Raw genomic sequence first — 26,989 nt, 5'->3', positions numbered from 1 at the left:
AATGTTAAAAATAAAAGGTAGATAGATTAATCATAAAGTTATTGAATGTGTAAGATAATGCTATGCAAAAGGAATATTTTGTATATATAAAAAGTTGTGTGATAAGGATAGGGTATGGCTATATATGATTGTAATGAATAAAAATGCACATTATATAAGTCCAATGCATGTAAATATATTAAAAATAAGTATTATGATCTACGAGTAGATAGATACATGTAGGGGTACAAAATTACGAGTAGATAGATACATGTAGGGGTACAAAATTACGAGTAGATAGATACATGTAGGGGTACAAAATTAAGTTACAAAGTTATAGGATAAATGCTTATCATATATATGCTTGTAAATTAGAAAGAAATTGTAAAAAGAAAGACGTATACCAGGCAACAATTATTACGCAGGACTCATCAAGATTTATATATATAGGTTGCATGCAAAACCAGTTTAAATCGCGAATTTCGAACCGTGAATCCACCTTTAGGGACCACAGAAAAGAGAACTGTACCGGACTATCAAAAAAGTCCCCAGCCAAACTCTCAGCCCTTCGATGTCTCCAGTGCTGCACTGACATCATAAAACCAGCCGACAAGAGTGGAGCCATGGTGGTGTGGTGTGCAGACCTCTACAAGGCAGAAACTCTCCGCCAACTTCAAGACACCTCCTTCTACTTCCCTCTTCCCTCCAACCCCATGCCCAGCTACCAACAGACTGTATCCTCCACTATCCATGACCTCATCTCCTCCTCCTGTCTGCCCCCACTGCCTCCAACCTCATTGTCCGCATCCCTCGCACACCCACTATTTACTTCCTCCCCAAAATCCACAAACCCAACAACCCTGGCCTCCCCATCATCTCTACCTGCAACTGCCCCACCAAACTCATCTCCAGATATCTTGACTGTGTTCTTGCCCCCCTAGTGGCTTCCCTCCTCTCTCACATCCATGACACCAACCACACGCTTCATTTGTTCGACTGTTTCTCCTTCCCTTCTGGCCCCTCTAAACTTCTCTTCACTCTCGACATCCAGAGCCTTTACACTGCGTGCACTCCACCATTTCCTTGACCTTCGACCTAACCCCCAACCCGACACTTCCACACTCGTTCGTCTGGCCAAACTTGTCCTCTCACTCAACTGCTTCTCGTTTGCTGGTGATTTTTACCAGCAGTTCTTGGGAGTGGCCATGGGAACAAGAATGGGCCCCAACTATGCGAACCTGTTGTTGGCTATGTCGAGGCCTAAATATTCTCAAGTTTCACTGGTCCCACTCACTCCTGAACTATACAGCTGTTATATTGATGACTGTATTGGTGCAACCTCACTCTCCTGTGAACATCTAGACTCTTTCGTCTCTTTTGTCAAATCTTTCCATCCTGCTGTCCACTTCTCCTGCACTATCTCTGACACCTCTGTCTCCTTTCTTGACATTTCGGTCAGCATTCATCACTCCACTCTCACCACCTCCATCCACTACAAACACACAGACTCACACTCATACCTCAACTTCTCCTCCTCCCACCCTAAACACACCAAGCTTTCCATCCTCTATTCCCAATTCCTCCGTCTACGCAGGCCCTGTAGTGACTACCTTGACTTTGAGACTCAGTCTCAACTCATGGCTCGCCACTTCATCTTATGTGAATATCCCCTCACCACTATCCACACCGCCCTTGCCAGAGCATGTTCCGTGGACCGTGTATCTGCTCTCTTCCCCCGCACACGCTCTGCCATCTCCCGTCTCCTGTTTCCCCTAACCTACCTACCTCTCCAACGCATCATTCTCTGAGCCTTTTGATGAGTCCAGTCCGACCCCTCTACTTTGCACATCTTCCCTAACCGACCACTCCCCTCCTTCAAACGAGCCCACAACCTATGAGACCTCTTGGTCCACAGCTTCTTCCCTAACCCAACCTCCCAACCCGGCTCCTTCCCTGCTCCTGCCCATGCAGCCACACTTGCCCTTACCTCTCCAAAACCACCCTCCTCACCGGAACACATCACCGACTCCTTCACCTGCACTTCCACTAATGTCATCTACTGCATCTCCTGCTCTCTCTCTCTCTGCCCTTCTCTATACATCAGGCAAGCGGGATGCCGCTTGGCTCACCGGTTCGTGGAACACCTCCGAGACATCCAAATTGGCAATGACACCCTCGTCTCATGCCATTTCCGCTCTACCGGTCACTCTTTGCAACACCTGTCTGCGTTCAGATTGTCCTTGTACAGGGGCCATCTGGGCTCCCGTTTGTGCCATGAACAGGGATTAATCTTCTCTCTTCACTCCTTTGTGCCACATGAGCTGAACTCTCCTCCCCTCTTTATCTAACCTCCTCCCCTCTCCTCTCTCCCCTCACACCTACTTCCTCCACCCACCTCCTCTCTTGCTCCAACTCCTACTTCTCTTCACTCCTACTCTCCTCTCTTCTCTTCACTCCTACTCTCCTTCTCTCTTCTCTTCACTCCTACCCACCTTCTCCCTTCCCCCTTCATCGTCACCCCTCCCTCGTAACCCCACCCCACCCCTACACATTCCAACCCACCTTCCTTATCCATCTCATCCCACCCCATCCCTCACACCCACAACCACATACCCCACCTGTACCCCCACCCTCAGCCTACCCACATACCTCGCCTCTACCCCCACCCTCAGCCTACCCACATACCTCGCCTCTACCCCCACCCTCAGCCTACCCACACCTCACTCTTGTTTTCCCCACTTTCGCCTCCCCACCTCCCAACACCACTACACCATACACCACCATGCCACAACATCACATCACACCACCCACGCATACACAAGCGCTGACCACCTCCTGCACCTACACCTTACCCCTTTCAAGGCGTCTGATGTGGCTTTTTAAACCAGACAATATTTTGAAAAAACACCCACACAGATTGCACCTCTGATTTGTACTACTAATACCTGCAGGTAAGTTCTGCTCAATGTGGATCCTAACATGTCTTTTAAGACCCCCATTTTTTTATATATATATATATATATATATATATATATATATATATATGTATATGTATATATATATATATATATATGTATATGTATATATATATATATATATATATATATATATACATATATATATATATACATACACACACACACACACACACACACACACATATATATGTATATATACACACACATATATATATACATATATACATACATATACATACAGATATTGTTGGACTATTTCTAATCTCTAAAATTAAGGAAGAATTCCCTAATATTAGTGAAGGCCTATATAGAGATGATGCCTTATTTGCCATATCTGAATCCTCCGCACGAGCAACTGATAGGATTAGGAAAAAATTAATAAATTATTTTAGATTATACAAATTAGATATCATAATTGAAAATGTCTCCAAATGTGTTAACATATTGGATTTAACATTAAATTTGGATAATGGCTTATTCTACCCTTGTCATAAGCCTAACAGAACTATCAAGTATATCCATGCCTTATCAAATCATCTCCAAAGTGTCATTAAGGGAATAATTAAAGGTGTGTTGATAAGAATATCTAATTTATCCACAAATGAAGAAATATTTAATGAGTTTGCACCCCTTTATAATACAGCACTAAAAGACAGTGGTTTTAACAGTAAAATATACTATATTAAAAACACAATATTTAAAAACAAACTAGGCAAACAGTTTCCAAATATTATGAATTCTAACATTGACTCACATCTTATAAATAACCCCACCGAATATAGAAATCAACAACACTTTAGAAGACATTATAGATTTTTCAAGTATAGCAATAACGATACAGGGCAGAATAGGAACTATTCTGGGAGGAAGTGGGAAATTGTATGGTTTACACCCCCTTTCTCCCTCCAGGTAAGAAACCTCCCTAAGTTATTTTATAGCATTATCGATAGGAACTTCCCACTTGGTCATAAATACCATTCTATATTTAATAGATTGTGTCTTAAAATATCCTATTCTACCACACCCAATCTTGGATCTATCATCACAGCAAATAACAGGCTTAAACTTAGAAATAACGAAACCATTAGAGATAACTTAGCTGATCCTAACATGAAGAACAATAATAAGGATTTGAATATTAAAAAATAATAAGACTAAACCCAGAAACAAAATAAAAACATGTAATTGTCATACTAGGTAATTTTGTCCCCTTAAAGGCTTCTGTTTAAGGAAAAATACCGTATATAAAGTCGAAGTTTCAACCCTAAATGAACCTAAAAAGATTTACATAGGTAGTACTATTGACTTTAAAAGTAGATATAGGGCGCATATAAACTCGTTCACTAACCACGAAACAAAAAACTCAACTACACTAAAAACCTACATCAATAGATTAAAAATTAACAACAAAGAATTTAGTATGAGTTGGTCTATAATAAGGGAAGCCACACCATATAACATACACAAAAAGAATTGCGATTTATGCACGAAGGAGGCGATCCACATAATCTGAGCCAACAAAAATAGTTTACTCAATAAAATATCTGACGTTATAATTACCTGTAGACACAAAATATCTTTCAATGTTTAAATTTTTTGAAAATAATTGAACTATAGGATTCTAATTTAGCCTTACTTCATATTATGGACTCTTCTAAAACTTTATATTATATATAGCATCGTAGTATACCTTATATTATACATTGTATTTAATATTATATTCCTGAAGAGAATAGACCGATCAAACATTTGAGTTTTATTAAATTATTTAACCCACCATTTCTTTTAAAATTTTAACCTTGTGATTCTATTAACTCTGATGAGAGAAATATAGAGTATTGCTATGGTTGGAGTTAGCTCGCCCATGGCAACCTATATCTTTTCGAAATGGTCGTAAGACTTTATATATAGACTTTATATCAGGTCATCCCATAAGTTCTGTCTGAATTTTGAATAAAGAAAACAAGTGATCAAATGTTATAGTTAATTGAAATTTAATCATCAATGTACTTTCCCTGATTATCTATGACTTCCTCCCATCTATTTACAAGCTTTTTAATCCCATCAATGTAAATCTCTTTTGGTTTCAAAGTGAAGAACTCTGAAATGTCAGTTTCGACCTCCCCCTGGCTTGCGAAAGTTATGTCCCCCAATTGATTATGTAAACTACGAAGCAAATGGTAGTCTGAAGGAGCAAGGTTGGGAGAATAAGGTGGATGAGGAATTTTTTCCCAACCAAGCTCTTCAATCTTCTATGATGTGATCTTTGCAGTTTGAGGTCATGCATTGTCTTGATGAAACATCACTCCTTTTCAATTCACTTTTTCTTCAAAGCTTGGTCCAAACGCTCTAATTGCTGACAGTAGACTTGAGCATTGATTGTTGCATTAGATGGTAGAGAGAAGAACCTTTTCCCATGAAGTTCCCTTCTCAGTTGTGGTTGAGCTTTTTCCCTTTTACCAAGCCACTGTTTACAACATTTAACATTTTGATAGAAGATCCATTTTTCATCACCAGTCACAAGTCTATCCAAAAAAGGGTGAAATGAGTTCACGAGAATGGAGAGAAGAGCAAATGTCAACTTGGGATTTGCGGTTGCTTTCGGACAATTCATAAGGCATCCATTTTCCGAGTTTAGGAACCTTTCCAAGTTGTTGAAGATGACGATGAACAGTTGTATAGTTTGAACTAAGCTTTATTGCCAATTCTTCAACTGATAATGCAGGATTTTCTTCAAGTAATGCCTCAAGGAGCTTATCATCAAACTGAATTTGATGTCCTGTTGTATCTTCATCTTCAAGGCTGAAATCTCCACTTCTGAATTTTGCAAACCATCTTCTGCAAGTTCTTTCATTGAAGCATTCTTTCCCATAAACTGAGTGTATGTTTCAAGTTGCTTCGGCTGCAGAGTTTCCTTTTTTGTACTCATAAAGCATTATGTGTCTGAAATGCTCTTTGGATACTTCCATGTTAGAAAGGGTTTTAATCTAAGAAGTTTTAATTCTATTAGTCTGTAAAATAATATTTGATTAGTTTAAATGTACACAAATGCATAAAAATAATTTTTAATTCCATTAGACATTCTAAAATACTATTAAATTTCATTCAATTTTAAAAAAGGTAAAATCGGACAGAACTTATGGGATGACCTGATAAAATAAGTTTCAGACTCCTTATGAATCACTTTACATCCGTCTTATCATCCTTTTTATTCAGACTTCACAGGTACATTTATGGACTTACACTTCTTATATATTTAAATTTTTGAACTTTTATGTGTTTGTAAATTTTCATGTGTATGAATTTTTATATTTTTATATATTTATAAATGTTCATGTATATGTATGTATTTATAAATTCTTAAATATTTTTTATATATCATATAGATGAATGCATCTATGTTTGTACTTTGTATACCATGGAGAATTTTGTTAATATGGATTGAATGAATATATACATCGGCCTTTAAATTTGTTTTCTCCTCTTCTTAATTTCATATTCCTGAAGTTCTATCAGAGCACTAATCGGTTGAGCTGTATAAAGTGGATACCTATATCACTTATTTCTTCATTATATATATACATATGCATATATACACACACACACATATATATATACATATACATATATATATATATATATATATATATATATATATATATATATATATATATATATATATATACACACACACACACAGACACATATATATATACACACATATATTTACTCGTTTTTTTCGATCTTTCATACATTCATTCGCCATTAGCACTTTAAATGTATTACTTACTAACAGCTATATATATATTATATATATATTATTTATATATATATATATATAATATATATTATATATATATATGTAATATATATCGTATGTGTATTTGGTGTGCAAGATTCTTGATGTGGATATGTGTGTTGAAAGAAATACAATTAAACCTTGGGAGAGGCATTATGCCGGTAATAAATACACACACTGGTTCAGTCCTTTATTTATTTATAAACAGTATTTAGGTTTTTTTTTTTTTTTTTTTTTTTTTTGTTAAATCATTTCATTGCACTCTTGCAATCTCTTCAGTAACTTGTCTCTCCACTTCCATTTATTTTGAGTGTATGATATAGCGTTGTTTTGAAATTGTCCAGTATGAGCATGTGAGTGTGTGCGTACTTATATGTAAGCATGTGCGTCCATATGTGTGTTTGTTAAATTTCATTCATATCACATAAGATAGAGACTTTGGACTTGCTTTTGGTTTTCTCTCTGTTATTTTCTGTTTTCTTCGTAAATGCATCCTTTTTATCCTTTTTACGTTCATGTTCTGTATTTCATGTGTGAACAACGTCTGCAACCATGGGTAATTGTAAGGCTTTTATCCAAGTGTATTTGCTGTTCAAAATTGGTCATGTTTCAGTTATGAGGACTGACTCTTGTATTTGCCGTAACGATGCGTCACCGGAGTCTCTAGACAGGATTTCTATGCTAATTCGGTCCAGTACACCACCATGTTGTTCTTTGGCATGCTGGTAGAGCACCGAAGTTTGTTTGTGATTCTTATAGTCCCTCCAGTGTTCATTTACATGCTCAGCCAAACTTCTCGCCATGTTTCCGTTTTTACAATCACCATCCATACAGCTTATTTTGTAGACCACATTTCTGGCTTTGAAGTTGATACCAGGACTATATTTGCACACAATGCAATTCTCTTCTACACACCTTGTCCTTCTGAAGGGGTATGTTTTGCATATTATCGGCCTAATGGGTCTCCCTGGTTTTTCTATGACATTTATCTTCAATTTAGTACTTTTGAGGATTTTTCTAAATCTGCAGGCCAGTTCTCCGTGTGGTGTGGCATCTATAAACATTACTCCTTGGAACTTGTCGGTATTGTACCACGTGTTCTTTCTGTTTGTTTTACCACTAATTCTTTGTAGTCGATTCCACTGTTTATTACGGTACCTAGGTTGTGTTCCCTCTGTATCTTTGACAGCAATCTCCTCAAATTTCTTGCTAGCTCCTCTGTACACATGGATCCTATCTTTCTGGCTGTATCCCCAAAACTGCATGTGATACATGAAAGGACTGCACAGGGGTGATATGTTTCTCATTATTCTGACTATATCGGCTATTAATATATTAATTTTCACGCTGTGTGATAGAGCTGAATTCTTATGGATAACATACTTTGAAGATATAAGTTTCATATAATGTGAGTGGAGGATTTGAACTTTGTCGTTAATTGTTCTGTGTCAAGTACCGGGAGTCTCTTGTTTAGGTGTCTTGTTGGGTAATCTATTGTTACCTTGATGCTCTGGTGTATTGCATTAGCTATATTCTGGATGTTTTCCATCACGATCTTCTCGTTCTCTTCAATTTGATTGTTTGATGGTGTTTTGACTACGATGTTAATGTCATCCACATATCTCCCATACAGTTTAATTGTTATTAAGTGCTCCTCGAACTTTTCTTAGCTTTTTGTCCCACCAGATCATGAATAGGCTCGCCACGTCCCCTGCAACACTGACACCAATAGCCGCTCCCTGGACCTGTATGTATAGTTTTTCATTGAATTTAATTATATGGTTCTGCAGGGTGGTCTTCAGACTTGCACCTACAGCGTGTGCAACCATTTTTCGTGTTTGGATATCATCCTCTGGGCCGTGTGTGGGTGTATTCCATCCATTCCAATGCTCCACGGTGGTTTTTCTAGTAGCTGATGTGATCGTAGGTGGTCTACCCCGTCCTGACCTGGTGGGGCAGAATCTAGTTAGGTCGTGGTGATCTAAGTATTCATTATTATAAACGAGCTTTAGGAGGAGACCTAGTTCCCTCATGTTCACTTCATGGAAGGTTACTTTGCTTTCCAAAATAATTTCCACACATCTTTCTATGGCAAAGTCAATGTTGATGGATGGATAGAGAGATACTACATCCATACTGCCTATAATACAACCTGTCAGGTCATGGGAGCAGTTACATGCATTGACTCTGCTGAGGAGGTCCTCTGTGCTTTCACAAACATCAGGAGACATCTCTATGTATGGTCTTAATACCTGCGAGAAGAAGAATGACAGCCTAAAATTGCTGGCAATATTGGCACCACAAATCAGTCGGCATGGGGAGCCCACGATAGGGTCTGCAATGAGTTTATGGTCTTTTCATAACCCATAGAGTGTAGGAATGTCGTTGTTGGGTGATGTGAAGTTCTGTGCTGTGCATCTCTTAGGTTGGAGTATGTTACACCACATTCCCATGTGTGCATTGAGAATTTTCTCTACGTTTTCATATTCCTGCGGTGTGACTTCTCTCATATCTTCTATGTGTTTTTGCATCGTATGGGTGTAGTTTTTCAGGCTGTCTACCGATATCTTGCCTGATTTGTCTGTAGGGAGGCATACTATCTCATTGTTTCTAACTCTACGTTTTAGTTTTCGTATGCCCATTGCAGCTACTGTACTGAGTTGGTGGGCCTCTATTTCGTTTCGTGTTGGGGCAGTTGTTATATAACGTCTTAATGTTTTCCTGAGTCTGCTTCTAGCTAAAGAGATCATGGCTTCTGTTTTATCATCCGTATAAGGTGGGATGCACACTCTTTTGTTGAAAGGTAAATCCGTTGGATGGATTCGGGTCATATCATAGGATTTGTCAATTGGGTTATAAAAGATTTTCTAAGGTGTTGTTGTTGCCATTGTTGTTATCATTGTATGTGTGGCTGTTGTTGTTGCCGTCATTGTCATCGTTGTTGTTGTTATTGTGACGGACGTTGTTGTTGTTGTTGCTGTTCCTGGTGTGTACGGCGTTGTTGGTGTGGTTGCTATTGCTGTTGCTGGTGGTGGCAGTGTAATCATTATTGTTGTTGGTGGTGGTGGTGGTGTAGTTGCTGTTGTCATTGCCGTTGTTACTGTTGGTTGCATTGTGAATATTATGTCTATTACTGTCGTGGTTTCTTACAATTGAGTTGTTGCTGTAGTGGTGGAGTCCTAAACTCTATCTAATCTTAGTAAATGTTTTTCCAATCTCGGACAGACAATTGATCTTACTGACCTTGTTATACACTGCATATTTCGGTGGTAATCCCAGGGCACACGTTTCATTTTTATCCAGTAGTACCGCGCCATACATTCCAGGTGTGTGATCATTTTCATTTGTGATGGCGTTGTACCTCCCCGGTAGTTTGCTGTCCGACATCACAATCCCGTCGATGTTATTCAGGTATCTGTCTTTGTTTCCTGTGTGTTGTGATTGTCGTTGTCTCATCCATTTCAATTTGTTGCTGAAGTGTTTGTTACAGGCTCGGTTTATATAGTTATATTTCTGATGGATGATCTCTACAAGTTTTGACTCCTCATATGGTGTTATCATGTTCCTGAGGTTTTGTTGTAAGAACCTTTTTCTCTTTTGGCACTGGCTAATTTCTTTGTATATTCTCTTTTTGGTGTTGACCAGTAGTGTGTGCCTTAGTGTTCACATCAAGAATCTTGCACACCAAATACACATACGAAATATAATTTTATTATTATTGTTCTTAGAGCTAACTATACATTTATAAATTACATTATCGATATTACAATTATTAGAGAGCTTACATTTAGTCTTATCACGACATGAATATTTTGCTATATGTTGATTAAGACTTCTATCACTATCGATTATATTATGGCTAGAGCTATTATTTATTATACTATTTTAATAATTATTTAATTTCTTATTATTTATAGAGGAAATAATATTGCCTACATTTCTCGAATGTTGAGTATCCCACTCTTATGGTTTTATTGGAAATGTCATTTTTAAAAACCATTTTTACTATTTTAAGTGTCTCCTTAATAATATTAGTCAAAGCTTGAGCCCCATATGGAATAATTAACCATATAATATCCTTTTTATTTTTTTTATTTTTTATATTATCATTATTAGTAGACATCATCAGTATTAAATTGTTATTCTTAGGTATATTATATCTCTTTTTGTATACTTTACTATATTTCTTACTATTGCTCATATTCTTATTATCAATATTACTATTATTATTGCAATCATTATTAGCAACTATATTATTTTTATCTTTATTTAGTTTGTTATATTGTCTTTTATTATTTTTATTCATATTTTTACTGTTAGATTTATTTTTTTAAATAATAATAATGCAATAATTTAAATAAGATAAATATATGAATTAAATATTACTAAAATTATATAATAACAAATCATATATACCTCCCAATGTATGTAAATTTGAAAATAATAATAGAGGGTAATTTAAAATTAAAACTATGTATAGCGTAATTACCTTCCTTGGTACTAATCACCTATAAATAGCCATAGTTCCCTGCTATCTTCTTCCTCTAATCACCATTTTAGTCCCAGCAAAAAAAAGGAAGATATGTATTTGAATTTTTCTTGTTATATATCACATTTAAACACAGACATTTTTATTCTGATGTTTAATCTTGTATCTCACATTCTGTATTTGACATATACTTGATTTTACATGATTGATATATATAATAATTCATATTTATAATGTATAATTTATAATTTTTAATGCTTAATTGTATTGCTTTTTTTAAAGAGATGTAAAATTAGATATATAATATTTTGAAATAGAACCTGAAGATGTGTTGGAATAATTGTGAATCTGATAATTGCATATATATATTTATATATGTATACAGTTGTGTATATGTATATATATTGTAATCTTCCAATACTGAAACACGTGTAGTTCCTTCATATTTAATAAATATAAGTATTAACTAAAGTAGGAGATAATTAATGAAGTATATTATATACCCTGCTGGTAATTTTGGTTATATCCTTTAAGTATTATTTCGTGATACCATGAGTTTATTTTCAGATATACTCATTGGGTTATATTTTGTATTATCTGAAATAGAATATCCGCATATTGATAAATCCCCCAAAATTGAATTAATATTGACTTTTATCAGATACTTTGTATATTTATAGATAAATATATGAATATACAATAAATAAGACCCCAAGGTGTGATATGTAAATGCATATAATGTTGCAGAGTTGTACCTGATTGATTTGGAAATTTGTTTTCCCAAATTATTTATATATAATATATGTGTGTGTGTGCATATATACATACATATATGTACATATATACATACATACATATATATATATATGTGCATATATGCATACATATATGTACACACACACACACATATATATGCATATATGGGTACAGGACATCATAAACTGTAAACAACATGATATACGAAAACAAATGAGTTGAGTATGCAAACAACGAGAGAAACAAATAAAAAGCAGGACAAGTAACAGAAAGAACGACCCTTCATCAGTTGTCAGCTGTCCATCCACTCCTCATTTCAAGCATTGAACGACAATATGAGTCTTCAAAGGCAGTTGTTCCCGCAAAAACCAAAATAAAATTGGGATTTGCGGAGTGTCAAAGTTGGGAACAACAGTGGAGACACATGGAAACAAACATGGAGGGTCATTAGACCAGATGTATGTAAAGTAGCGAATGCTGGAGAAATGTTGAGGATATGTACAGTCTCTACAACAGCCCTGAAGGAAAAGAAAGACGATCACGTGAGGTAAAGAAAACTGGATGATTATCACGTGTAAGCAACGAAAAGGAGAGTAAAGGAGAAGGAGGGAGGGAGGGAGAGAGACAGACAGAAAATGGTGAAGGGGAAAAAAAGGATGAGAGAGAAAACGATAGGGGAAAGAACAGTATATATATATATATATATATATATATATATATATATATATATATATATATATATATATATATATATATATATTGGGTCATCCTATAAATAATGTGGTTTTTATACATCTTTTATTTCTCAAAATTAAGATAAACAAAGCTCTTTTTTAATCTAAAATATACTCTCCTTCATTGTCTACAATGCTCTTCCATCTGTCTGATAGACTTGCAAGGCCCCTCTTCCAAGATTCACTTGTGTGTGATGAAAAGTACTCCTCCAGTACTGTTCTGACCTCGTCTATAGAATTCATATTTTTTCTATCCAAATAATTTTGAATACTGCAAAATAAATAATAATCAGATGGAGCAATTCCCAGCGAATATGGTGGGTGGAGCATCGCTTCCCACTTAAACTACTCCAGCCTTTGGAATATCATTCTTGCCGTATGTGGCCAAGCATTGTCCTGATGGAAGAACACCTTTCATCTTGAAACCAAAGATGGTTGTCTTTCTTCTAGTGCTGACTCAAGCTACTCACAGTAGATCTTTGTTATCATTTGGTTTGGGTTTAAAAGTTCAAAGTGGACTAAACCTTTCATATCCCACCAAACAAATAATAACACCTTGCATGGGTAAAGACCTTCTTTAGCCTGGGATGCTAGTGTTTCTCATTTCTCTACCCACTGTCTTCGGAGCTTGACATTTTTATAGAGAATCTATTTTTTGTCACCAGTCACTATTCGGTCCAAAAAAAGGTTCATTCTTGAGATGTAACAGCAAAGAAGAGCACACATTCATTCTCTGCATGCGATTAGACTCGGAAAGTTTGTGAGGAATCCATTGACCCAATTTGCTGACTTTTCCAATAGCATGCAGCTGTCAATTAATGGTTGAATGACCAAATCCAAGCTTCTCTACTAGTTCTTCAACAACTACGATAGGATTTTGTTCCACCAGGGTTTGCAGGACATTCTCATCGAGCTCTACAGATCTTCCAGGACAAGGCTCATCTTCTAGGTTGTAATTTCCAGATTGGAATTTCTGGAATTATCATTGACACTGACTTATGTTTGTTGTCTGATCTCCATATGCTGCATTAATATTCCTCACACTTTCCATTGCGTTGCTGCCTTTATAAAGCAAAATATGTCAAATATGCTCCGTTGTCACTTCCATTATAACTTTGAAAAAATAACTGTTAGAATCGAACTACACTCTTCAAAACTTGCACTGAGAATAAGGACAAGGTAAAATTACTGCCTGCTTTTATTGCAAGTTCATGCAGGTAGTTTAAGCCACTCCCCTCCGACTTTTAGTTCATGCAATTGAAAAAACCGCATTATTTATGGGATGACCCAATACTTTCATTAAGAGTTCTCAACCATTTTATACCTACTGTCTAGCATGGGCAATACCAAATATTCTGCTAGTGATAATAAAAAATAATAATCTAAAACTTGTATATGAGTGTTTTGTTGTTGTTACACCTTCCATAGATTTCATCTACAAGATTTTGTTTTCTAGTTCTCTGTTTAGGCTATTTAATGAATACTAATCAGATCCCTCTCAATTTCATATCAATTACATTATAACAGTTTTTTAAATTTCATTTCAGATGTTCCCATCTTCCAATGGCTGGGCTTTCCCAAAATATTATGGATCATGTGGTTGGTTGGCTGCTATGAGTGATGAAGGAATGCCATTGTTGCATTTCGTTAATATGCCATGGTATCATAGAGTAAGACATTATCAATTTCTGTGCATCATAATCAGTAGTGTTTGAAAGTCCAAGTTGCTAGAATGTTAGACTACCAGCTTACTGTGCACTATATTTGATCAAATCACTTGACTCCCAAAACAGTTCAGTCCATCTGGCTGAAAATAGGTACTAAGCGGTATGAAAATCTTGCTGTATGTAGTACTGAAAAATTGATGAATGTTTCATTAACTTGGAGAGAAATAGGTTCTGCACTAGATACTATATGAAGATGGTTTTCTGTGGTTCCTCGATCACTTGATGACTTGTGGGACTCATCATCATACTAAGTGAGGAAAGTAAGTTGTAATGTTTTTATTTACATATGTTTATTTTTCAAACAAAAAATTTTGGTTTCATTCATATATTCATTTCTTGCAATTCATGAGTGAATTTTGGTAAACAGAAACTGAAAGAAGCCTGTCATATATATGAGTGTGTGTGTGTGTGTGTGCGCGTGTGTGTGTGTGTGTGTCTGTTTCCCACCACTACTTGACAGCCAGTATTGGTGTGTTGGTGTGTTTACATCCCCATAACTTAACAGTTTGGCAATTGAGACTGATACAATAAGTATCAGGCTTAAAAAATTAAGTACAGCGGTTGATTCATTCGACTAAAAATTCTTTAAGGCAGTGCCCCAGCAAGGCCACAGTCTAATGACTGAAACAAGTAAAAGAAAAAAGATGATTAGATACCACTTCAATGAGTTGAAGCCATACTTATTAAATAGAAATTACTGCTAAAAAAAAATGAACAATTTATCTGAATATTGCAGTAGTGTCTTGTGGGGACCATGTGACTTTCTCCTCTGTGTATGCACCAATTCTTCACTCAATGGAAGAAACTCTAACTCTTTTCTATGAGAATCTTAGAAATGTCATTCTTTCCACACTAACTACTAACAAGTCATTTTATCTGGTGACTTCAATGTCATAGTTGGTTATGACTGTAATACATAGTCTAACTTGGGATACTTCAGCATAGGTAAAAAGCTTTATTCTGAACTGGGGCTTTTGATAGGTAATACACTATTCCACCAAGACTCCAAACATAAAGTTACTTAGACACATCCTTGGTAGAAACAGGGTCATCTTATTGACTTTGTCATATGTAAACATGACATTTGTAATCTCCGTAGCATTACTTTTGCATGTGGCTACATGTTGGATGCCTCGCTACCTTTTATGAGCATGGCTAAAGCTGTTTGTTGGAAAAAGTTTGGAAAAAAGTTTTGAAATAGTTGAATGTTGACAAACTCTGAGATCTCGCAAATATTTATTTTTAAATGAAATTCTAGCAAATTCATTTCCTGACGGCTCACAGTTAGACTTTTAAAAAAATAGAAAAAACATTTGTACCACTACTATTCATATTTTGGGTTTTGTGAAATGCAAACATAAAGATTGGTAAAATGAAAATAATGCAGAAATATCTGAGCCTCTTCCCATCAAATATTTGAAGATAGAGGAATTATTTTAAGTCCCACAAACCAACTTTACAGAGAGAACTGAGGTCAATGAAGAATGCATCTGTAGATATTCAAATGACAAAGATTTCAAAACAATACTCAGCTCATTAAAACACATATTTTGTCCTTACCCACCAAAAATTGCTCTTTTCTATTCCAAAGATTTAACTTTAACCAATAGTGCTGAAGAGATGGATAGAGCATTTCACAGACCTTTATAACAACCCACCCAGAATAGATAAGAAAATCATAGTATGTCTACTGCAGCACCATATTATTGAAGAAATGGTTACTAATCTTAACATTGAAGTCAAAATTGCCACTAAACAGATCAGCTCAGAGATTACCCTTGCCTCCACCCTGCTCCCAGAACTGATGGTATACCAGTTGAAGTTATTAAGCAGGATGGGGATGTAGTTGCTTGTGACTACACTAATTGTCCACGTATGGAATTGTTCACAGAATTGGAGAGAGTTGCTATACTGATTTCATTTTACAAGGAAAATGGTGCCAAGTCCAGCTATGGTATTTTCATGGTATTTCCTTACTGTTGGTAAGATATTTCTCAAAACATTTACTGAATTGGCTGCTGACATACATATGTTCCATCATTGTTCCAGAGTTTCATTGTGATAGAGGTACCACCAACATGATCTTTAGCATCAAACAGTTGTAAGAGAAATGCATTGAACAGAGACTTCTTCTATACCAAGTTTTCGTCGATCTTATGAAATATATTGTGTAAACACTGGAAAAGCTGAAATACCCGCCTATGTTTGTTGATTTGTTTATCCACAACCTGCAAGGTCATTGGAGCAATTACACTCATTGACACTACTAAGGAGGTCTTCAGTGCTCACATAGACATTTTTGCCTCTGTCTTACCATCTATGTGTGGTGGGATGCATACTCTTTTGTTGAATGGTAAGTTTTGGGGGTAAATCCTTGTCATCTCATGAGGCATCATTGGGATTATAGAAAAGAGTTTAGAGTGCTGTTGTTATTATTGTTTTCATCGTTTTCATTGTTTCCATTTACTCTCACTCTTACCTCCTCCCTTAAGCAAATATACATCTACATTCACACATACAAATATACATGCACACAGGCTTAAGACAAATTCTTGGACTGACTCAGAGCAGACCTTGGAAAGAAAGGTAAGTCATTGAGAAGGCAAACAGCAATGAATGAATTTTGACTAACAAACAACTGATTGCTTAACCAGTACATTAAACAAATATTAGTTGGTTACATATTTAACCAACTGACTAAAAATAAAGAATATTGAACCAGTACTTGTATTATTATTATTATTATTGACCCTCTCAATACACAAGATTTGTTTCAACATATGAATTTACATCAAGAATCTTCCTAACCAAATTCAAAAACGAAGTATTTATAATTATTTATTACAATACAAAATTAAGTAATTAAGGTTAAAGGCTGTGTTTACCAAAAATCATCAGGAATATTATGGGATGTTAATCAGAAAACCACTATTACTGAGTAACAATTTTCGGATCTTTTTTAAAACAAGGGCCACATTTTTCATAATGTTTTACGTAGTGTTTTTGGTACCGAAAGACTTTCAAACTTCGTATACTTATCTATTTTGTGTTATAGAACAGAAAAATATTTTTGTATTCGAATTTATTTCATGTAAAAAATTGTCTTATTTCGATAATTTCAACCAATCACTGACAAATATTCAGTTGTTTACATTTACTCCTTTGGCTGATTAAGCCAAGTAAAGTGTATTTAATCTCCATAACTTCTTTTTTCATTTTAAATTTGCTTTTTTCATTTTCTTTTTTTTTTCTTCGTTTTATTTGCTTTTTTCTTTTTAAATTTGCTGTTTTACCCTAACCCTAACCGTTTGTTTATGTAGTCGGCACTTAATGTATATCGGCTGAATGGACGTCAGTGATTGGTTGAAATTACAGAAATACGACAACTTTAACATGGAATAACTTAAGGATTTCTTTTTTTTTTAAGAAGACTAAGAGAAAAAGATGTTTTATATGACACATTCTACCAGTGTTCCAAGTTTCAAAGTGTTTCGTTAATGAAAAATGTGGCCCCCGTTTTAAAAAAGATTCCAATTTTCTGATTAACATAGCACAATATTCCGGATGATTTGGAAAAACACAGTCTTTAAATTAATTTAATTTAAATGAATTAATTATGTATCACAATTATTTAATTATACATTTAATGATGCTTATTCTAATGAAACAACTGGAGAACTCAATTACAATATGAACTTTGCCTGAAATTTATGCTTTTCTATTTTTACTCTAAATATATGTATATGTGGGAGGGGGGGGGGTGCACACATACACACACACACACATACATACAATCATCTTCATTTTATGTCCACTTTCCATACTGGCAGGAATTAGACAGTTTAACAATCTCTGACCAACTGGAGGGCTGATTTTTTGGATGGTTTTTATGACTGGATGCCCTTTCTTAATGCCAACCACTTTACAGACCTTACTGGGGTCTTTTTATATGTACTAACACTAGTGAGTTCACTTTGTAGCTTGTAACACTAAAAGGAGAATAGAAGAGAGATTGTTGACTTTAGGTGAGGTGATAAGAGGAATAAATTTATTGTTGTGAGAAGTGATAGAGGTAAGAGTAACAGGCATGAAAGAGACTGGAGAAAACGAAAGAAATTAGTATTTAGGGTCAGTGAGAATGAGAAGTATGGAATAGTAAGAGTGATGAGGTCTGTTGTGTAGGGTGCCTAGCATTATCCTACATTGTAAGGGTAAATATGAGGACGTGGGGAACATGAAAGAAAACGAAATAAGAAAAGCTTTGGGGAAAGGGTTATTAAAGGAAAAAGAAATGCAAGGGAATTTGTGAGAGGGTTGACTAGAAATAAATAAATGAGTAAGTGCTGAGGTAGCAGAAAAGTTATGAGATGGGGACATTGAAAGAAGAAAAGCACTGGGAGAAAAAGAGGCTGGAGAGTACCATAGATGTGAAGAGGAAGAGCAACAAATGAATGCAGTGAAAGCACCCAAGGCTGAGAGGTTGTGGGAAGCAACCAGTGAGAAACAGAGAAGCAAGGGTAGCAGTGAGTAAATGCAACAAGAGCATTCCAACCACCAACATTCCCCTTGTTAGCATTCTCTCTACCATGGTTGCTTGAGAGAGCAGGTTTTCTCCAGTTCACCATTTCACTAAATGTCATAGACTGTTGTCTTTTCTGTGAAGTTCAGAATCTTGAAATTAGTTTTCATCACTTTGTACCATGTCATTCTAGGTCTTCCTCTTCCACTGGCACCATCCACTTTGAGTATTCAACCTATTTTATGCAATTGCCATTTGTTATCGTATATACACCACATGCCCACACCAATACAGTGTTCTTGCAAACTTCATATGATTCCTTATACATGACTTTACTCTCATGTTATTTATGCTGTATTGTTCATGCACATTGACATTACACATCTAGCAAAGGATGCTCACCTCATATTTTTTATCGATTTTGCAAATCCTCTCTGTTTAAGATCAAGTCCTCACTACTATATAGCACTACACAATGATACAATCTGCCCTTTACTTAAAAGGAGAAGCCCTCAAAATAGTTTCTAAATGATTTTGAAATAAAATAGTTTCATCACACTTCTGATCACTGACACAAATGTATCAGTGGCCAAATTAAACCTTTTGTAACTTCAATACAGACTGTACCATTTTGAAATAACAAAAAATGAACATAACAGTTTTTGTGTGTTCTTAAATGACTAAAATAACATCTTCCATGAGGTATTTATTATATATAGTATTTTTTTGCTAAGTTACGGGGACATAAATACACCAGCATCGGTTGTTAAGCGATGTTGGGGGAACAAACACAGACACACACACATACATATATATATATATATATACACATATATACGACGGGCTTCTTTCAGTTTCCGTCTACCAAATCCACTCAAAAGGCTTTGGTCGGCCCGAGGCTACAGAAGAAGACACTTGCCGAAGTTGCCACACAGTGGGAACGAACCTGGAACCATGTGGTTGGTAAGCAAGCTACTTACCACACAGCCACTCCTGCACCTAAATATATATATATATATATATATATATATATATATATATATATATATATATATATATATATATATATATATATATATATATATGTATGTATGTATGTATGTATGTATGTGTGTGTGTGTGTGTGTGTGTGTGTGTGTGTGTGTGTGTGATAGTTGCAGCTTGATTTCAAGTAATGCCATCACCTGATTGTTCTTTGCCTGACCATATGAGGACAATCTTTCAGTTTCCCCATCTTCTTTCCCTGGATTGTCCCTTGTCTTTCTGCCCATCTAAATTTTATTCTAAAATCATTAATCCCTAATCTATGTTAGGTGGTATATTCTTCACAAGGAAATACTTGGTATTTACAATCATCAGCCCATCTCATTTTCTAGAGAGAATGAAGTCTATCTGACCTGCATATTCACCTGATTCAAAGGTATCAGTTGGCTCATTGGTTTCCTGAAATTTATATTGCAGATAGTTTATTTCACAGAGCTCAAGAAACCAGTTGTCATGTACTTTTAAGTAGCCATCTTGGTACTGGCCCACATACCCTTTGAAATCATCATCCTCTGCCTCTGCTCTAACATCTCTACAATCTCACTAGATCTACCTTTCACTGTACTATCATTAATAGTTGCATCCCAAATTTTCACCTAAGAGAATAACCTGTGGTAGGAGGGCTGATGCTTGTGGTCTCTTTTTTGCACTTGAAAGGAAATGTATAATCACTTGATGACATTCAAGGGGTTCTTGCACATGGCCAGATGTTTTCTCCTGACCTCTCCATTACCATACACAGCGTTAGCATGCTGGGTGTTAACCCTGAATATGCAGTTAAGGATTTTCATTGAATTAGAGCTTTGCATGTTTTACAGACTTGATGCCCTTCCTACAACCATTAGGTGTCTATTAAAACTAGTGTCCCTTTTACATTGTATCAGTTTTTATTCAGAATCACAACTTTCTTAGATGGGTTGCAGAGACCATGACTCACCTGTATAAATTCATACCTATGCATGCATACTCATATATGCACACACATATCTATTCACTCATACACAAGTACATATGTACACTGTCACATATCCAAATACATAATGTGCCGTACCATCAAAAGGTAATGCAGGCTGTGCGGGACGGAAGTCATGCCCAATGACTGGTGTAGCAACATTATAGTCAACTGCTACAAAAGTAAAGGTGATAATTACAGAGGCTGGATCAGGTGATGAAAGTTACAGAAAGAGTCATAGTTCAATTAATAAAGGAGAATTAACCTAGATAAAATGAGTTTGAATTTGTGCCAGGTAGAAGCACCACTGATGCTATATTTCTGGTGAGGCAATTTCAGGAGAAGTACTTGGCCAAAAATAAACCTCTGTATTTGGCTTTTGTTGACATGGAGAAAGCTTTTGACAGGGCCTCCTGCTCCCTTTTCTGGTAGGCAATGCAGAAGCTAGGGATAGATGAGTGATCAATGAGAGCTGTAAAGGTCATGTACAGGGATGCTGCCAATAAAGTGAAGGTCAGCAATGAGTATAGCAAGGAATTTAGTGTACAAGTAGGAGTCCACCAGGGATTGGTTTATCATAATCCTCCAGGAATTTAAGACTGGCTGCTCCTGGGAGCTTCTCTACACTGATGACCTTGTTCTTATTGTTGAATCACTACCAGAACTAGAGAAGAAATTTCAGGTATGGAAGCAAGGTCCGGAATCAAAGGACCTTAGATTTAATTTAGCAAAGACCAAAGTCCTAATAAGTAGGAAAATAGACAAGTCACAGCTCAATATGTAGAAAAGGTATTGGGAGAAACTCCATACAGTGTACCCAGTGCAAGCTATGGACATATAAGTGGTGTAGCAGTATTACTGGAAGATTAACAGAGAAAGTAGTCTTTACATGTAGCAGATGTACAGGTACATTAAACACCAGGAATGTACAAAAAATAGACACAAACATCAGAAGGGATCCCTAAAAGTAGTAATAATAGACACTCTCAGAGTGAAAGGCAGATTGTATGATGCTTGGTTACAAACAACACTACTACATGGTAATGAGATGTGGACCCTGAATACAGAGGACATGCAATGGCTAGAGAGAAATGAAACTAGTATACTCCATTATATATGCAACATTAGTGTGTATGTATGACAAAATGCGAAAGTGTTAAAGAAAAATTAGGTATGAGATGAATCAGATATAGTGTGTAAGAGAGAAAATTGTACTGGTTTGGTCATTTGCTGGATGTCGATGAGGACAGCTATATAAAGAAGTGCCAGTCACTTAAAGTGGATGAAACTTGTGGAAGATGGTGACCCAGGAAGATATAGGATGAAGTAATGAAGGCTGATCTCAATATGTTGAGCCTCTTGGAAGAGATGACAAAGGACTGAGATGATTGGTGATTCACTGTGCTCAAGAAAATTCATCTATCAGTGAAAATGAGGTCCTAAAAGCATATTGTCTATATCTGTACATGCTGAGCCCCACCCTCACACCTAATATATCACATGAAAAATTACATCTCATCCTCCAAGCTCCCATCCATCCATCAGTCTTCTAACTATAGCACTACTCTGATGCTCTGATCTCTTGAGAGCAGAATTGGCATATTCTATTTTTATCACAATCATGTACCTCCTTTTCTCTCTCGAACCACTTCCTTTTCACATTCATCCTTCATTCTCATATCATCTCTTTTTACACTATTTTCCACTGATCACCTCGTTTCTGTGCTTCAGTTATCTTTCATATCTGCTATCATTCTCAATACTCTTTGCTATTTTTCATCAGTGTTCCTTCCCCCACACTGTCATTCCCTTTCACTAAAGTTACCCTTATGCACCCCTGATCTCCATGTCTATCACAGTATATCTCACCTTCACTCTTACAACCATCATATCATCTCCCTACTTTCTTATCTATCTACTGGCTCTGCTTGTCATCTCTTTCCACTTCCATACTGATATTTTCCATCAATTACACTTCCACTTTTGTTCATCAATCATTATATTTACTTCTACTACCATTCATAACCATTTGTTACTCTCTGTCTATATTCTCTTTTCTACTCACCTTCTTGTATATTGAAAGTATTCTCTAGTGCCTTGTTACCACCATCTTTTTCCTTTTTCCAGTTACTCCTACCCACCTTTATATAACATGGTATTGTCATGCATCTCCTCTTTAGTAATGTACCTGTGCTTATTTATCTATCACAATTTAGCCTCTCAACACCTGGTATAAATCCACATCCCCATCTCTCAAATCCACAAAAAGTGGAGAGGAAAACAAATAAAAGCTGCAAGGCAAAAAACACATGAAACAAGCACTACATCCACACTACTGCCACAAACACTTAAAACACCACCACAACCACCAACATTACAAACACAACTCATCCCAAATACACAACAACAACAACAAACACAAACACAAAGTAAAGAAAGTAGCATTACAAACTACATTATAAAATTTCATGAATTACAAAAAAACTCACACCAGCATAACACAAACAAATTTTACAACACCCACCATCTTGCTACCTACAACACATACAAATCATTTGAACAATACAAGACACATATACAAACCTAAAAGCTAAATTCCCACAGGAAATCAGTGACTTTTGAAGGAACATCACCAAGCAAATATGTGGTGGTCTGTTGGTGGAAACACCCCAATCAAACCAGAGAGCTAGACAAATTGCCCCTTCACACAAACCAAGTAAGTTTTACTTCTTATCTCCATAATATGGAAACCAGATTTCTTCAGGCATCTGAAAACTTTTCTGGGAGTATCTCATTCTCTAGCGTTAATGAGAGACTGGATTGGAATCTTAGATACATGCTGGAATTGTGTGGATTTAGCAGACAAGGGTGGAGAGTGCAAAAACATTGCAAAACTGTTCAGATGATTCCAACTGTCTGACAGGTATCCACTGGATTTCCCTGACATGCCAATGTGGACCTGGTCAAACTGCATAAGGTCATCAAGATCATATCTAGATAGGGTATTCTGAAGGGAATGTTTTTCCTTTTGTGAGTGTAACTCAGAGATATTTATTTTACATTTGTGTGGAAACAAATATTATGTATATTTTTCCAATTTGAAAATTACACCAATGGCAGAAAGGTCTGAATTAAAATAAACTTATTGGCACAAAGCAATGGAATTTCATCTTGTTTCTATGACCTGCAAAGATACAAGTAACAGCAATGATAGTAACAACAGCAACAACAGTAATGATAATGTGTACAAGAGCCATCGCACCAGCAACAGAAACAACAATAGTGAAAACAAGAATGCAGTCATCAATGGTAGCAGTAGTAATAACAACAAAAACTGTATGAAAAACAACAGCAGCAACAATAACAACATAAAAAACCCATGATAATAACTCTTTATTTTTTTCAAGGGCAGTTAGCCAGTGGATTATGGATTCAGTGCAAGATCTGAAAAGTAAAGTCCTCCAGTACAAAAATGGTGTAAAACCAGGTGTTATGTCCCTTAGTGAGATGGAAAAAACTAATTTTCTCTCCTCTCTCTTAGGAAGCACGAGCACTTTTACACACATATACACACACGACAGGAACTTCCACCAAATTCAGCCAAACGGCTTTGGTCAGCCTGAGGCTATAGCAGAAAACACTTGTGCAAGGTACCATGCAGTGGAACTGTACCAGAAGCCATGTAGTTGAGAAGCAAGCTTCCTAACCACGCAGCCTGCATATGCAAAACCATTGTGTAAATGTGCTTCTCACAAGGAGGGAAAACTTATATTTCCTACTCTGGCAAACACAGGAAAATGCCTTCAAGATGTGTGGCCCTTTGTGTTATACATATATAAAGGAAAACCATATGAGTTGTTAACTGCTATATACAGCAGTGAGCAAGAAGCCAGAAGAATGGCTACAATCACTTGGATATTCCAAACTTTATAATTATTCCCCATTATATGGGTAAAAGGTAGACTTGAAATCAGGCAAGAGTCTTAGCCATTCTGGAGGAGATTGTGGACATAAAGTCCACCTCACAACTGAACAGGACTGAAATTCTTATGGAATTCCAGATATAAACTTCTCCAGAAGAAATAAATCACATTCCTGAAAATTCTCTGTTTCTGGGAATGCAAGCAGATGTCAGTGTTTATAGAGGGAAAAATCCTAAATGTCTAGTGTGTGGGAATACTAACCACCTCAAAGCTTTTTGCCTTGTGGTGGAGAAAGCACGTTACAATCAACTCCACAAGAAAAATCCCTTCCTCAAACTTAAGGTGAGAACACTACAACTAGCACACAGATAGATAGATGGATGAATGAATGTTGTTTGACCCTACGATGACCCATCAATTTCAGGCTTTTGTACTTGCAATTGAAACATACACATGCACAGGCATGCATACACAAACAAACATGCACTGACACACATTGCTGCTCTCTAAAGTTATTATTCTGTTCATTTGGTAGTTGGTAGTCATTTGGTACATTGGTCATATTTACCAAAAATAGGTAAGACTGTTTGGCTTCTGAAATTGTAATGTTTTAATTATATAATTTTCTGTTTCATATAACATTACTGTGGAATATGACTTGTTCAAATTTTTGTTTTCCATTTAACCTGACTTGTTCAAATTTTTGTTTTCCATTTAACCTAATCTCTCCTCTTTTTTCTTTTTCTATATTTTCATCATTGTCAGAATTGTAAGCTCAAATATCACTACTTGGTTGTTTGAAGTTCAGAGGGATCCATGAAATACACAATTCCTTTTCAAACCTATCATTTTTCTGAAGTGTTTAATGGCACTTTGTTTCTACAGCCTCACAAAACTGAAATGTAATTTTGAAGAAAAGTAATTAAATGGAAACAAAACTCTTAATCTGTAATCCTCAGTTTGCTGTTAATCACTTGAACCCTTTTCTGTTAACATTTCATTTACTTTGGTTGCAGACCTACTTACCTGCACCAGATGTAAGAATTACAGGAGTATGTGTAAACAGTCTGATTTTGGTTATGCCTGTGGCTTGATTAAATGAAATGGGTTTACATGGCTATTATCAGTTACTGTTTTGTTTTTGAGTCTATTTTCTCCTTGCTTTTATTCGGATATTTTCACACAGAATATCCAGTATATCACAGAATATTCAGCTGTCTCCAAAAACATTTCCAAAGAAAGAAGTGAAAAAAATGCTACAGTATTGGCAAAGACTCAACACCTTGCAGAACTTTTCATTGCTCTAAAAAAGGAAAACTTAGAAACTAAACTTAATAAAAAATCAGTTTCTCTTTTGAGAAACTAGCTGCAATCCCATGTGCATCTGCAAAAATATGAGAAAGACATCAACTCAAGATATTGAAGATGAAGAATCACTGCATCCTACTGACAGGGATAGCTAAGTGCCATCTTAGGATCTAGACCAAACCAGGTAGTTTTCTGTCAGAGAAAAGTATGTGTCCATGAAGCCAGAATCTTCACATCGTTATAAACAAAGGTGAAAGCAAACTGAATGGGCACTACCATTATTTTAAAAATTCTATGTTTTATACTATTTGTGACAATGGTGATCAGCATTTGAAAAAGTGGATCCAGTACAGCCCATCAAGAAGTGCAGTTTATTGCTTTTACTGAACTTTGATGTCAAGCTGCCATGACAGGTTTTCTGACAAGGATAGCTCTAATTATTGGAAAAATAGCAGAAGAGAATATAAAAACATGATCAAAGTCAAAGTCACAGAGATTTTGTGTAAGGAGTGTTCTCATATTTGTAGGGAGTTGGAAAAACAAGTGCAGGTAAATAAGAAATACTGGACTGAAATAACATGCTGTGTTGTGGATATGACAATATTTCTAGCTGAGAGAGGCCTGGCATTTAGGGTTAGTGAAGAGATCATAGGATCTAAGCATAATGGGAATTTGAAGGAATTACAAAACTTATTGCATAATTTGATCCATTTCTAAGGGGTCACTTGAAAGAGTTTGACAATCCCAGAAATGGTAAGCAGTCGTACTTATCTCTACTACC

The 26,989-nt window shown here is 36.0% G+C and overlaps 1 protein-coding gene across 1 annotated transcript in view; it reads left to right on the top strand.

Annotated features, from left to right (window-relative positions):
• Nucleotides 1–26,989, top strand: part of LOC106876361 (divergent protein kinase domain 2A) — a 40,445-nt gene that overhangs the window by 5,555 nt on the left and 7,901 nt on the right. Inside the window, exon 2 of the mRNA XM_014924864.3 lies at nt 14,283–14,405. Within this exon, the coding sequence (XP_014780350.1) occupies nt 14,283–14,405 (123 nt within the window). The remainder of the gene's footprint in view (nt 1–14,282; nt 14,406–26,989) is intronic.

Source organism: Octopus bimaculoides, chromosome 4 (genome assembly GCF_046866305.1).
Source record: "Octopus bimaculoides isolate indiv1 chromosome 4, ASM4686630v1, whole genome shotgun sequence".
NCBI lineage: Eukaryota > Metazoa > Mollusca > Cephalopoda > Octopoda > Octopodidae > Octopus > Octopus bimaculoides.
This window is presented reverse-complemented; position numbering and strand designations above follow the sequence as displayed.